Source organism: Pelophylax lessonae (genome assembly GCF_965119305.1).
Source record: "Pelophylax lessonae genome assembly, chromosome: 4".
Classification (NCBI taxonomy): Eukaryota; Metazoa; Chordata; class Amphibia; order Anura; family Ranidae; genus Pelophylax; species Pelophylax lessonae.
Genome location: NC_138771.1, coordinates 273,081,879 through 273,096,854, shown reverse-complemented (window position 1 = coordinate 273,096,854; position 14,976 = coordinate 273,081,879). Strand labels below are relative to the sequence as shown.

At 41.0% G+C, this 14,976-nt stretch overlaps 1 protein-coding gene across 1 annotated transcript in view; it reads right to left on the bottom strand.

The window, feature by feature from the left end:
• Positions 1 to 384: 384 nt before the first annotated feature.
• Positions 385 to 14,976, bottom strand: part of USP44 (ubiquitin specific peptidase 44) — a 70,625-nt gene continuing 56,033 nt past the window's right edge. Inside the window, exons 4-6 of the mRNA XM_082254735.1 lie at positions 13,881 to 13,989; positions 7,956 to 8,161; positions 385 to 893 (exon numbers count right to left, since the gene is read on the bottom strand). Coding sequence (XP_082110861.1) covers positions 715 to 893; positions 7,956 to 8,161; positions 13,881 to 13,989 — 494 coding nt within the window. The 3' untranslated portion in view covers positions 385 to 714. The remainder of the gene's footprint in view (positions 894 to 7,955; positions 8,162 to 13,880; positions 13,990 to 14,976) is intronic.

Below are 14,976 nucleotides of genomic sequence, written 5' to 3'. Positions count from 1 at the left end.
CTTAGAGGTAACTTCCAAACTACCCCTTTATCGTCTAGTTCACTAGGGTCCAGATGCCGCACTTCAAAAAGGTTGGTGGAGAATGTATGTGCAAGATAGCTGCAACAGAGAGAACAGCTCTAGCAGGGATGTAGAGCAGAGTGTTTATTAAAGAAAATATGTTGCTAGTAAAAATAGGTTAGTCTTTTTCACAACAGAGCTGACGAAAATACATTTATCCCTCTAAGAACAATAGTAAAAGACTAAGGCATTCTGGTAGTGGGATGGGTTATCCTGGGCTGCCCTAAAGTTTTTTGTTTGCTAGTGTCCAATCTTCCTGTCAGCTGCAGTAAAACCTTAAATGTGATTTACTGGTTGTTTCCCTCAATGGGTGAGAAACACGTGTTTCCTTTGACAGGTGAGAACATGTATACAATATTATGCTTACAAGACCTATGGATTTCCTCAATCACCACCTGGAGTCAACATTTGATGTCAGGAGCATGGTAGTTTCTCTGCTGGATCCTGCTGAAGATGGTAATTTTTGCGAGCCTACATTGATTGGGTTTTTATTAAAAATTTACAGCAACGTTAAAATATCTTGAGTGGCCACTACTAAAGTCTGTGCTGGTTGGGTTGAAAAGAATGTGTTCTGTACACAAGCAGACACACCAATGGCTCCAGGAACTGAGATTAGAAGCTGCCATTAAGGTTTCAATTTTCTATAGGAGTCTCTCAGGAAGGTGTGGACAGCAGACTACTAGATGGCGTGACATGGCCTGAAAGCTTGTTGGAAAAGTGTCCATTCTCCTGAGTGACCCGTTGTGTGTAGAACAGGATGTAAGCTTGTGACTTGCAGACTTCTTCCACTGTGCATGTGTGCAGCTTAGAGTCATTGCAGTGCACCCAAAATCCTATAGGAAAGGTAAGGGTAGAACGTCAAAAAAAAAGTTAACATTGGAGGAGTTATCTTTTGTTCATCAAAGTGTCTAGAATGTGTCAAAACAGGGTTTAAAAATTAAAACAAAATGGATGAACACGTACAAATGTTTTACAATAACCTGTCTAGAAATCTAGATGTGGATTTTTTGTTTTCAATGTATATTTGAAAAATGAAAATGCTCAAGTAGTTGTGAAAAAGGAAACCTCATAATGTTCTTATGGCTATAAATATGCACTTTATGTACTACTGGCATGCTTTTCCGCGTTCACACAGTTACCCAATAATAGACTCAATTTCTCAAAAGGATACAAAAAGTAAAGGGTCACAGATGAGAGAAAAGGGGAGGTACAGAAAGACAACACATTCTGCGGTGATGAGAGTTACAAAGGCCCACTAATAGTATGTAAAATGCTATATGACCTTACTACATGCTGCCTCTTCATTTGGTGTGAAGGTGGTGCTGTCTCCTTTGAGAATATTTTTACAAACCACGATGTGTACTGAGCCTATGTTTACAAGCAGTTCTGCACACAGCCTCAGCTCTGTTTATTACATCTGACTAATGCCCCGTACACACGTGCAGATTATCTGAAGACTTTTGTCTTCAGATTTACCTTTTCTATGTAGTGCAAGGGCCTGCCGGATTGCATACAAATTGAAAGTGTTTAGGTTTGACCTCATATTATATGGTTTTGGTAAGTCTACAGACAAAAGTCTTCAGATAATCTGCACGTGTGTACGGGGCATAAGATTACATTGCACTAAGGGTAGGTGTAGCAGAGGGCAGCTAGAAAAAGAAGAATCCAATACACCTAAAAGTGTCAGATTCTTCACATTTTTCCTCTGCCTTTAAAAGTAATAGTGTGTCCAAATAAAGCACTAATATAATAAATATAAACCGGAATTTTGACTTACCTGTAAATTCCAGGCAGAATTTCATAGGCCCTGGATTTTTGGGTCAAAGCTTTTGAGGATATGCCCCCTGGATGCCTCCACTATAACCCTACCAAACTCCAAGAGCTCTCAGTTTTGTAGCAATCAATGCAGAGTAACCCAGGAATAGGAGAGTGTGTGGCTTGTGTGCTGTACTATACTTCTAAATATCTAATTTACAGATCAAAATTCCCCTTTTCCTAACTACAGGAAACAGGCTAAGTATTCATAGACCCCGGGGATGTCCTCAAACAATAAATAGGGAGGGAGGGAAACAACTAGGCAAACACAACTGTGCCAAAAGGCCCAACAACAGGGATCAACAGACCCAAATCTCAGAGCGCTGCTGCAAGCACATTGCAGCCAAATGCTACCTATGCAAAAGATTGGTTGTCTACTTGATAGAAATCTGAAAAGGAATGATCAGATAAGCACAGTTGGCAGTCTTACAAATCCTGGCCTACAGAGGTTTAGTATTGGAATATTCAGGAAACAACCAATGACCTGTCGGAGTGGGCACGTAAAAATGCAGGAGCTTTTCTGTCTGCCTTAAAAAGAGTGCAAGAGTGTAAACTCTGATGAGTCGTCTTATCCATCTAGCAATGGTGGACTTTGCAAGGTCCTAAGGGTAGGCTGAAAAAAAAGTCCATCTTCCTTACAGACGCTAATGCTTTGAAGTAGACTCTGATGGCTTTGACTACATCTAGGCAACGAAGAGCCATAGTAATTTTGAAATGGGGCATAATATGGAAGGACTATGTCTTCATTGAGGAAGAACAGGGTGCTCCAAAGGGGGTATGTTCCAAGATACACTTTGGATAAATATTTTGAAGGGAGAACGAGGTCAGAGTTTGTTGAAAGAATGGAAAGGCAGAAAGCTGTCCTTTAAGAGCACTAAGGCCATGTTCTGGTCAGGTCCTGATTGCAGAAAGGTCAAAATGAGGAACAGGGTAATCTCTGTGAAGTGATTGTAAGGTCTCTCTTTTTTTATTTTTATAACAAACATGTTAGCCTCGGTTCACACTAGGGCGACCTGTGAGGCGACCTGGTCGCCTCACAGGTCGCCTCCCATAGGGAAGCTGCGGACCCGTTCTAATAGGAGCGACACAAGTCGCTCCGACCTAGAAAAAGGGTCCGGAGCTTCTTTGGGGCGACCAGGAGGCGACCGCCATAGACTTCAATGTTATGAAGTCCGTGGCGGCCGCTCCGAGGTCACGGCGCGCTGCTCGCACCGCGATCTCGGAGGTCGCCCCTGGAAGTAGCGTCGCGGTAGTGTGAACCGACGCTTATACTTACTTTTCAAAACGTGGTAAAAACAGTCAGACTGTATAACCAAACCCAGTGCTCGTGTGTTACAAAACAAACAAGTTAAAATAACATTCATATGCAGCTGCTACTATAAAAATCAAAATAGACAATACAAGATGCTGAAAAAGAATAATCCAGCACTAGCAGCGCTTCACGCTTATGCATCAAACAGGGAGCCCACGCAGTTCAAGAAACTCAGCCCTGTGTTGTTTGTAGGTAATCCAGGTGCTCACATCAAATTGCCCAGTCACCACACCTCGTGCCCAGTCCCCCTCAGACAACAAACTCACCAGGTTTTGATGGATAAAAACGCCTTGTAAACATTTAGATGGTCACCCGATGGTATGCTCCCTGATCATTGTTTTGATGCTCATAGACAGAGGAAATATGAGACACAAGTGTAATTTTGTTATGACTATTTATTGCCCAAAAATTCCCCCATAAAATACACTCACAATGATAAAAGTATTCACAGCATAAAAGAATCCCACAGATGGTTCAGCCCTTTCGATATCTCTCACAGCTATCTGTTGACACTCAGGTTAGGCGATTCCTGGGTAAATACGAAGTGACGACATTCACAGAGGCTGCGTGGTAACACCCCGAACACGTTTCGTCATTAAGTCTTCGTCAGCGGGCGTGGCCACTTGACCTGGCCTCTTCTACTAATACTCAGATGGCCAGGAGCATTAACCCCCTCCGCCTGGTATTAAAATTGTATGCTTTGTGCTAAGGATACCAGTGGGAATCGATCAAATGATCAAAAGTCCACACACCCTGTGATCAATGTGAAAAAAAATGTGAAATGTACCACGCTATGGATGAAAATAATAATGACCAAAGTGCAGCTGTGCAAAAACTGGGTATTAACCAGATTCTCAAAGTAAAGTGCTAAAAAACAGCGCAGGTCTGAAGCTCTCAACACACCGTTTCTAGAAACGATAGGCCTGCCTATTTTTTTTTACTATCTGCCCTAGTCTGCTCTACGAAATGTGAGTGATATTCTTTTAATTCCAATAAACGATTGTTAAACGGGATTACACTATTTCCAGTTTTTCTTTTTATATCTATGCATACCGGTGTGTTGAGAGCTTCAGACCCTCAAAGGAATCCTTATTCAGTTCCCTTTTGGGACACAAGTCTTTTTGACCCTCTAAAGCTGTATAGCCTAGGGGTCAATTCAGTTCGGTAAGTGGATATCCAAAGGGGGATGATTGGCACCGTTCACAGCACCGGAGTTTTGGCATGATGTTGCACACCTTTCCGAGCACTTAATGCACTTTTTGGTGAATTGTTATATGGACACTTGCTGATTGTAGTACTTATTGAACTATTCAAGTTCTTTTGCATTTTTGCACCAATTTTCTATGGACACTTATTTATCTTTATGCAATATTCTATGATATTTACTGTGGAATTATCTTATTTGTATGTATGCACTTGGTTTGCACATAGCACTTTAAGATTTTTTATGACCTATATATTTACTAATTTTTAGGCACCTTTTTGCGCTGTTTTTTAGCACTTTACCCTGTGATCAATACCTATATTGAAACCATTTTTGTGCAGCATACCATAAAGGAAGAATCTGGTTTGTATAGCTGATGTGAACCACACTCCACTGAGCGGACACCAGCTATACAAGCCCGATCCCATCTCAATACACACCACATTCATTAACTTTGTATGCAATATACAAATTACACAAGATAAATGTAATAATAATATTAAGCTCCATAAAACTCATTACTTCATAAAATAACGAGTGCAAAACAAGAAGATCCAAATCACACATCCAATGACCTAAAACCCAATTCATAATATCCCAACATTACTTAAAAAAGCTATATAAGCCTATACGCAAAAATCACTTATAAAGCAGTTGAGATCTAGTTCAACGTTCATTCCCTTAGGATTCAATGTATCTATCAGGTAAATTAATCTGGTTTCAGATTTGGACAACTCTCTATAACTATATTGGAACCTCTCTAATGTGGGTTCATTTTATCAATCCCCAGAACTTTAATCCTGAGGGGTCCCTATTGTGCTAATGCCTGAAATGTGAAGATACACTTTTTTTTTTTTTTTTTTATCCTATGGAAATGTTATAAATATGCTCTGCTACTGGTTTAACTAATGTTCTTTTAGTGAGACCTATGTACATAAGCCCACATGGACATTCTAAAAGCGTAAGCTACATGCATGGAATTGCAGGAAATAAATTCCTTTCTTTCGAATTCCCTGCCATTACTTGTCGATGTAAAGCTAGTGTGACCTCTAATGTGCATGTTCACTTGTTGACATGCCTTTCATTTTCTGCAGTCAAGAAAGCCTTCTCTGTTCCAAGACATTTTCAACCTACCTGGTGGGTCAAGTATCTTCTTGACAATCATATCACCAAAGGAAGGTGCCTTCCTATAAATAAAATAAGGTTTCTCAGCAAGTGAGCTCTTCAGAGTCTTATCCATACTTAAGAGTGGCCAATACGTACAAAAGATATCCTCCACTTCTCTATACTAAGCGTGGAAATTGCTAAAAAAAAATCCCCATGCAAGTGTATTGCAATTTGGATATGTCCTTTCTCTCAAGCACACATCCTGAGAAACTTGAACTACAGATCCAATCGTCCCATCAAGACGGTCAGCTATGTAGCCCTTCTCAACAAACCTATCTATAATAATTTGGGATTGTTTGAAAAAGTCGGTGTTGGAGATGCAATTCCTCCTGACCCGCATGAATTGGCCCTTTGGAATGTTCCTCAGCCATACCGGATGATGTCCACTATATACTGGGAGATAACTGTTCCAATAAGTGGGTTTGAAATATACCTTGGTGGTAAGTAAATTATTCTGTCTCATAAAAGTCACATCTAAATAGTTTATCTGTTCTCCACTCCACTGGTAATCCAACTTGATATTATTTGGATTATGTCACTTGTTGCATAAATGCTTTGAGACTTACCTCTGGTCCAGCCCATATGAAGAACAGATCATCTATAAATCTTTCGTAAAACAAAAGTTCACTTCTATTATAACTAAATATAAATTCATTCTCCCACTCAGGTTGGCGAGGCTTGGGGCAAACTTAGCCCCCATTGCCACGCCCCTCTTTTGAGTGTAAAACCTACCGTCATACCAGAAGTAATTATGGGATAGGCAAAACTCGAGTGCCATCATTAGAAATTTCTTCTGCATATGAGGGAGGTCATCACGTTTGCTAAAGGCCTAATTCAAGGCCAACAAGGCATCCTCATGTTGGATCTCTTTGTATTATGATGAAACATCAGCTATTACTAGATAGATATTGTTATGACTGGGTAACGTGACATCTCCCAACAGCTGTAAAAAGATTTTGGTATCTCGTAGGTAAGCATTCGTGTTAACAACACTAGTCTGTAGAACCTATTCTAATGCGTTCGGGGTGTGACAACGCGGCCTCTGGGAGTGTCAGTCACTTCCTATCTAACCAGTGTCACCAGGGAGCGGTGAGAGATGTTGAAAGAGCTGAACCATCTGTGCGATTCTTTTATGCTGGGAATACTTTTATCATTGTGAGTGTATTTTATGGGGGAACATTTGGGCAATAAATAATCATAACAAGTTTATGCTATGTGCCTCATATTTCCTCAAGGAGCATCAAAACAATGATCGTGGTGCATACCATTGGGTGACCATCTGTTTACAAGGTGTTTAACCTATTGAAATCTGGTTGAGTTTGTTGTCTGAGGGGGACTCAGCATGAGGTCTGGTGACTGGGCAATTTGATGTGAGCAACTGGATTACCTACAGACAACACAGTTGATTACTATCACTATTCACTGGGCTGAGTTTCTTGGACTGTGTGGACTCCCTGTTTGATGCATAAGCGTGAAGTGCTGCTTTAATCATATGTACATATATGTCTTTTTCAGCATCTTGTATTGAATGTGTTCTACTTCCATACTTGCCCAGATCCTTCTCTTCTCGGGTCCCTTTTTGCTGCTTCTAGCCCCTCCCTCCCATCGAGTGCCCCCACAGCAAGCAGCTTGCTTTGACCCTGGCTTACTGGACATGGCGCTGGTCCCACACAGGTGTCAAACTGGCGGCCCTCCAGCTCTTGCAGAACTACAAGTCCCATGAGGCATTGCAAGGCTGACAGTTACAAGCATGACTGCCACAGGCAGAGGCATGATGGGACTTGTAGTTCTGCAACAGCTGGAGGGCCACCAGTTTGACACCCCCTGTTGTAGAAGGTGCAGGCTTGGCCCATCAGAGTGGGCGTACCCCCGAACGGGTCTGTGGGGTCTGGGTTCCATGGCCCAACACCTGTATATCACTCTATTACTAACTACACATGCTAAGGTGAGTGCCCATGACGGATTCAGTGCCTGAATCAATATTACAGGCTGTGCCCACTGTGTCGCACCGTGAAGAGATGACAGAAGACTTAAGAATCAGAAGATAAAGTAGTTAAGCTAAGAGTGATTTCGACATAAGGGAGAAAGCACTTAGGACATTAGCAAAAAACAGAGGACTCTTGGCGTGGAGAAGGGTTATAGGGGAGACACCCAGGAGGCTGATCCTAAAAAGATTTGTCAGTGTTCAATCACCTGAAGTTTCGAACCAATAACCCAGGGTCAATAAATAATGAACCTGTGTCCTTTACAGTACTATGAAGATAATATGTTTGGTCTGATGACAAGGTACAATTACAAATATTAAATGCAACTGAAAGAACTTTAATAAAATGTGCGTGTGCTTTTTGCTTTACTTATACATTACAAGCTTTTACAATCATTGACCACATCAACTACCTCCTTCGGGGTTGTAGCAGAAAGCTGTATAATGTCCAGAACCAAATCCTTTTCCATGATGCATCACCACTGCAGACAGGTCATAGATAAAGTGATCCGATTTTAGGGCTGCAGTAGATTCTCTACAACAATACGGCTTCATATTTAACATTTGATCAAACCGCACGTGTACTCCAATTTTCTCACGATGATTGCGACCAGACCACCTGACAATGAAAACCATTACACAGTTATGTTTTGGTGTGAATCATCCCACTTCCTGCTAAGGTTAGCATGTGCCTGAAAAGGTAACTTTGGGTTTGAGAGTTTATTATTAATAGTTTAACTGTTAAAATCAATTTTGAGTGTTAGGTTAAGTGTAGATGTTGAATTGTATTGCTGGGTTCAAGGCTTATTAGCTTAGGTTGAGTATTAAAGTGTACCTTACCTGGCCTGAAACATTTCTAAGAGAACAATAAAGCTAAAGTGCAGACATGTTGTGGTAAGTACCCCCACCAATCTTCAAATCAAACCTTGGATCCTAGACCTAGGGCTTTAACTTAGGCTTAGCACCAGGAGAAGATGGTACTCGACCTCAACTTAGGCAAGAGCTGAAATTCCCAGTAGTCCAGTGCCAAAAGTGGACTATCCCTGGGCTATAAATTTAAAACATGAAGATGCCTCTCTTCTCTGCACGCTAGCGTGACGCTTGGGGCATCTGATGGGTGGCATTTTGGTATGTATGCAGCACTATGTTTGGAGCTTCTGGGCTTGGTCCTTGCACTCTTCATCATGGGAAAGCTTCACATTCTCCATTTGTATTCTCTTCGCCACCACTCAGGGCTTCCAAGGTGTATGCCTTGGCCCCTTTCCCCCCTTTTTTTTCTGTCTTTTTTCTGTTTCATTGGTCGTTTTTTGCTTCCCTTTTCTTGCATCTCCGAATCTTGGCATATCATTGGGTTGCACCTCTTGCTGTTTTGTTTCACTTATTTCTTCACAACCCACCCCCTGTTTTTTTCTGGCTTGGGGTACTTTTATACTCTTCATTCATTTTTTCTCTATTCGGTGTTTGAACTATTATTCCTAGACATCGCTACTACTTAAGTAGCACTATGCACTTTATTAAAGTACACATTATCTACATTTTTGACCGGAATTTCTTACGTTGTCGCACTTATCACTGTCCACTATTCAATTGCAAGCCCACTGGCTCCTGGGTGTGTTGTGTGCTTGCCCGCCTCGCCTTCTTTATGCTCCCTCAGCTCCCGGGATGGACACATATGGCCATGATCAAGTTCCAATGCCACATTTTTGAAATTTGAGCTGCACTGTAAGTTGTTTGGGGATGTGGTTTTCTCTTTCCCTTCCCCCTTTTATATTTATTAGACTATATTGGCATTTTCTCTCTCTCTATATATATATATACGCGCATGTATATATATATATATATATATATATATATATATATACATATATACATATATACATATATATATATATATATATACATATATACATATATATATATATATATATATATATATATATATATATATATATATATATATATATATATATATATATATATATATATATATACATATACATACACACACACACACACACACACACATATACATATATACACATACACACAGTGCCTTGCGAAAGTATTCGGCCCCCTTTTGCCACATTTCAGGCGCCAAAGATATAAACAGTAATTTTTTGTGAACAATCAACAAGTGGGAGACAATCATTAAGTGGAAAGAAATTTATTGGATATTTCAAACTTTGTTAACAAATAAAAAACTGAAAAATTGGGCGTGCAAAATTATTCAGCCCCTTTTCTTTCAGTGCAGCAAACTCTCTCCAGAAGTTCAGTGAAGATCTCTAAGCCCCCATTCACACTAGGGCGACTCACGAGGCGACTTGTGTCGCCCCAGGTCGCTTGACATGACAAAACCAATGTAATTGAATCAGTGCCGTCTTAATTGCCGCTATTAAGGTCGCTCCGACTTCAGAAAAGGGTCCTGTACTACTTTCAGGCGACCAGTGATCCGACCTGTCCCATATACTTCAATGGGAGTCGCCTCCTTATCTTAATTGAAGCGACCTGTAATCCGACTTGTCATCCGACTTTGCTAAAAAATGGTAGTGAACAAGAAAAGAGCATAATTTTCTTGCAGGCATTTAGCGGTCATTTTTTTAGGCAGGCATGTCATTTTTTGGATTTTGTTTCTGGGGGGTCTAAAAAGTGTCCCTGTCAAGTTTCAGCTCTGTAGCACGTCCAGAACCCCTAAAAAAAATCATTTTTCTTTTAATTTTTTGTAGTGTCTTACCAGCTGTCTTTTATTCTTGCAGGCATTTAGCGGGCATTTTTTTAGGCAGGCATGTCATTTTTTGGATTTCGTTTCTGGGGGGTCTAAAAAGTGTCCCTGCCAAGTTTCAGCTCTGTAGCATGTCCAGAACCCCTAAAAAACAGCATTTTTACTATATTTTCTGTGATACGGCTTCTCTGCGGCTGGCTTTTTTTCTTGCAGGCATTTAGCGGGCATTTTTTTTTAGGCAGGCATGTCATTTTTGGGATTTAGTGTCTGGGTGTCTAAAAAGTGTACCTGTCAAGTTTCAGCTCTGTGGCATGTCCAGAACCCCTAAAAAACAGCATTTTTACTAAAAACACAGAAAAAACAGCATTTTTACTAAAAACACAGGAAAAGGAAATTAGGTCACAAGACATAAGATTGTGATTGGCCAAATAAAAAGTCGCCTCGCGATTAGGTCGTGTCAAAGTCGCGCTAAGTCGCGCCAAAGTCGCGCTGGAAGCGACGCTACTTTAGTGGTAGCGGCAGTGTGAACCAGCACTGAATGATCCAATGTTGACCTAAATGACTAATGATGATAAATAGAATCCACCTGTGTGTAATCAAGTCTCCGTATAAATGCACCTGCACTGTGGAAGTCTCAAAGGTCCGTTTAAAGCACAGAGAGCATCATGAAGAACAAGGAACACACCAGGCAGGTCCGAGATACTGTTGTGGAGAAGTTTAAAGCCGGATTTGGATACAAAAAGATTTCCCATGCTTTAAACATCCCAAGGAGCACTGTGCAAGCGATCAATATTGAAATGGAAGGAGTATCAGACCACTGCAAATCTACGAAGACCTGGCCGTCACTCTAAACTTTCAGCTCATACAAGGAGAAGACTGATCAGAGATGCAGCCAAGAGGCCCATGATCACTCTGGATGAACTGCAGAGATCTACAGCTGAGGTGGGAGACTCTGTCCATAGGACAACAATCAGTCATATACTGCACAAATCTGGCCTTTATGGAAGAGTGGCAAGAAGAAAGCCATTTCTTAAAGATATCCATAAAAAGTGTTGTTTAAAGTTTGCCACAAGCCACCTGGGAGACACACCAAACATGTGGAAGAAGGTGCTCTGGTCAGATGAAACCAAAATCGAAACTTTTTGGAAACAATGCAAAACGTTATGTTTGGCGTAAAAGCAACACAGCTCATCACCCTGAACACACCATCCCCACTGTCAAACATGGTGGTGGCAGCATCATGGTTTGGGCCTGCTTTTCTTCAGCAGGGACAGGGAAGATGGTTAAAATTGATGGGAAGATGGATGGAGCCAAATACAGGACCCATTCTGGAAGAAAACCTGATGGAGTCTGCAAAAGACCAGAGACTGGGATGGAGATTTGTCTTCCAACAAGACAATGATCCAAAACATGAAGCAAAATCTACAATGGAATGGTTCACAAATAAACATATCCAGGTGTTAGAATGGCCAAGTCAAAGTCCAGACCTGAATCCAATCGAGAATCTGTGGAAAGAACTGAAAACTGCTGTTCACAAACACTCTCCATCCAACCTCACTGAGCTCGAGCTGTTTTGCAAGGAGGAATGGGCAAAAATGTCAGTCTCTCGCTGTGCAAAACTGATAGAGACATACCCCAAGCGACTTACAGCTGTAATCGCAGCAAAAGGTGGCGCTACAAAGTATTAACTTAAGGGGGCTGAATAATTTTGCACGCCCAATTTTTCAGTTTTTTATTTGTTAAAGTTTGAAATATCCAATAAATTTTGTTCCACTTCATGATTGTGTCCCACTTGTTGATTCTTCGCAAAAAATTACAGTTTTATATCTTTATGCTTGAAGCCTGAAAGGTGGCAAAAGGTAGCAAAGTTCAAGGGGGCCGAATACTTTCGCAAGGCACTGTATTTTAAAGATACGCATCATACGCCTGCTCCTGAGAAACTGGTAACATGGTCCACGAAACGCTTTGAGCCTATTTGATGCAGTTATTACTACTAAGCCAATTACAAATCCAATTATTCTATGTAATTGTGCAATGTTGGTTGTACTTGGGGAACTACATTTCAGCTCACATTGTTAGTCTTTTTACAATTTGTAACATGTTATGTTCCTACTTGTATTCATATGTCAAAATAAATGTGGTACCGTTTATCATTTTTACCAGCTGTGTCATACGTCTCATTTAAAGTCCCAACCTCTTCCTTTTTCAAATTTAACAGGGATGAAGGTGCATGGTATGTTTGATCATGTACTTCATTTAAAGTCCCACATTCCCCCCTCTATTCATAACTCTGCATCTATACAGCCTCCAGTGCCATAGACTTCTCCATTTATTCCTATAAAGAAACGCCTTATGAGGTAACATGGAAAACCCATTTCTGAATCTATAGGAAACTCTAGGAAAACTTCAGGCAAAGCAAAATATTCAGCAATGAACATCGGAATTTAAAAACAATTCACTTGTGTCTGTTTGTTTTTGAATGTTGTATTTGAAAGAAAACATGTTCCACATTTTTTAGCCCTTCGGCTGGATATTACAAATGAGACAACATACGGTTTCTGTGCAGTCTGCACAAAGAATAGCCATTGCACACAATTTCTTGCAATAAACCCTCAACAATTAGAAACTTGGCCTCAAATGTAAAGCTCACTTTACAATTGGCATACATTTAACCACTTGCCGACCGCCGCACGACTATTTACGTCGGCAGTCAGCCCCTCACAGGCAGAGTGACGTAGGGATACGTCGCTAGCCTGTGAGGGTCTAGGGAGCGGGCGCGCTCCCGCGTGGTCACGGACCCCCCCCGCGCGTGTGACCGGCGGACCCGATGACCGCCGGTCACTCGCGATCGTCGGGTGGAGAGGGAGAAAGGCAGGTGGCTGATGTAAACAAGCCGCCTGTCATTCTCCCCTGTGTAGAAACAGTGATCATACGGTTCTACTATGTAGGACCGTTGATCACTGTTCCTACACCTCAAGCCACAGCCAATCACAGTTAGAATCACGCCCCTAGGGACACACACCACCCCTCCCTCTCAAAAAAAGTTAACCCCTTCACTGCCAGTGTAATTTTACAGTAACAGTGCATATGTATAGCACCGATTACTGTAGAAATGTCACTGGTAACCCCAAAAGTGTCAAAAATGTCAGTCAAGGGTCTGATCTGTCCGCCGCAATGTCGCGCCAAAAAAAAAAAAATTGCAGATCGCCGCCATTACGCGTTAAAAAAAAAAAAAATGACAAAAATCTTTCCCTTTGTTAGTAAACGCAATAACTTTTGCGCAAACCAATCAAAATACGCTTTTTGCGATTTTTTTTACCAAACATATGGTAAAGAAAAAAAAAATTGGCCCAAAATGTTAATTTTGATTTTTACTTTTTTTTTGGGGGGGGGGGGAATTTCATATAAAAAAGTGTGAAAAATATTGTTATTTTTGCAAAATTGACACTTTTTTTGTTTATAGCGCAAAAAGTTAAAAATCGCACAGGTGATCAAATACCACCAAAGAAAGTGGTTAAGGATCTTTGCAAGGCAGAACCATAACATTTCTCCTAAATATCAGAAAACCGGGAACACCCAAGGACTCTGACTATCAGGAATCGTTTGCATATACCATTACCTGAATCTCTTGAGATGGAGTCGCAAGACTTGAGGTAGCCGACACACCATCAGCTGTTTCTGAGCTTCCGTAAGGATGACCGGTTTGGATGAGAACTTCCTGCGCTTGGCTGCACATATCAAGAGAAAAATGGGGAGTGGAATTGTAAACAATACACAGAAAAACTATATTATACATTTCTAGGCCACATTTAAAGCCTTGAGGAAAAAAACACTTGACAAAAACAAATGAAACCTCTAAAAGCCAAAACAGTTTTTACGATTTGGAAAAAATAGGGAATGGAAAAAGACTGAGAATGAATTTGCCGCAGTGGGAGATACAGATGGTAATAAAGCCTTTATCAGGCATGGACTATCATCTTATCCCTTTTGTTTCAACACTGTGTCCCTCAAGCACAACCCTCCTAAAGCAAATGTGACAATACAGACTTCCCCATGGGGACCTCCAAAGTGGCAATGGCCATACCTGCTGAAAGAATGCCAAGACACCAGTTATGGTATTGTATTGCAAGAAGGAAGCACAAAGGTGTGTCGAATCAAAAGTGGCATTTCCTGTTGTCTAAGGGGTGAGCCACTACAAAAATGTATACTTTCGTTTTGCATGAATAAAGGGATGTCAGAGCGCACACCAGATTTTAATAACTCCCCCAGACATGCATAATACCCTAAGTCTACATCTGGGATTCAAATTTTGCCATTATTAAAGGAATGTCACTCCTGCTATTGGAGTGTCACTTCCTTTGTTTAGTAATGGCTGAAGTGCTTTAGGTTTGAATACTTAAAAAATAAATGATAAATACAAATAAAGTGGTTGTAAACCTCAGACATGAAATATGAACTAAACATATGCCTCTGTTTATAGTGTGTACTTGTCTTCATTAAGAGCACTAAGTGTAATTTCTGTCTGCTGCCACCTTCCTCTGCTATAAGCATTAATCTTTTCTGATGGTTTTTCCTGACACCAAGAGAAAAATGGTGACAGGGGAGGGGGCAGCCGTGATTGACAGCCTCAGCTCTGTTCCTGTGAGCTGTGTGAAGGGGGTGTGTCCCTTCCTAACAATCAGCTCTTCGAGGTCTCCTCACTCAGCTCCCCACCC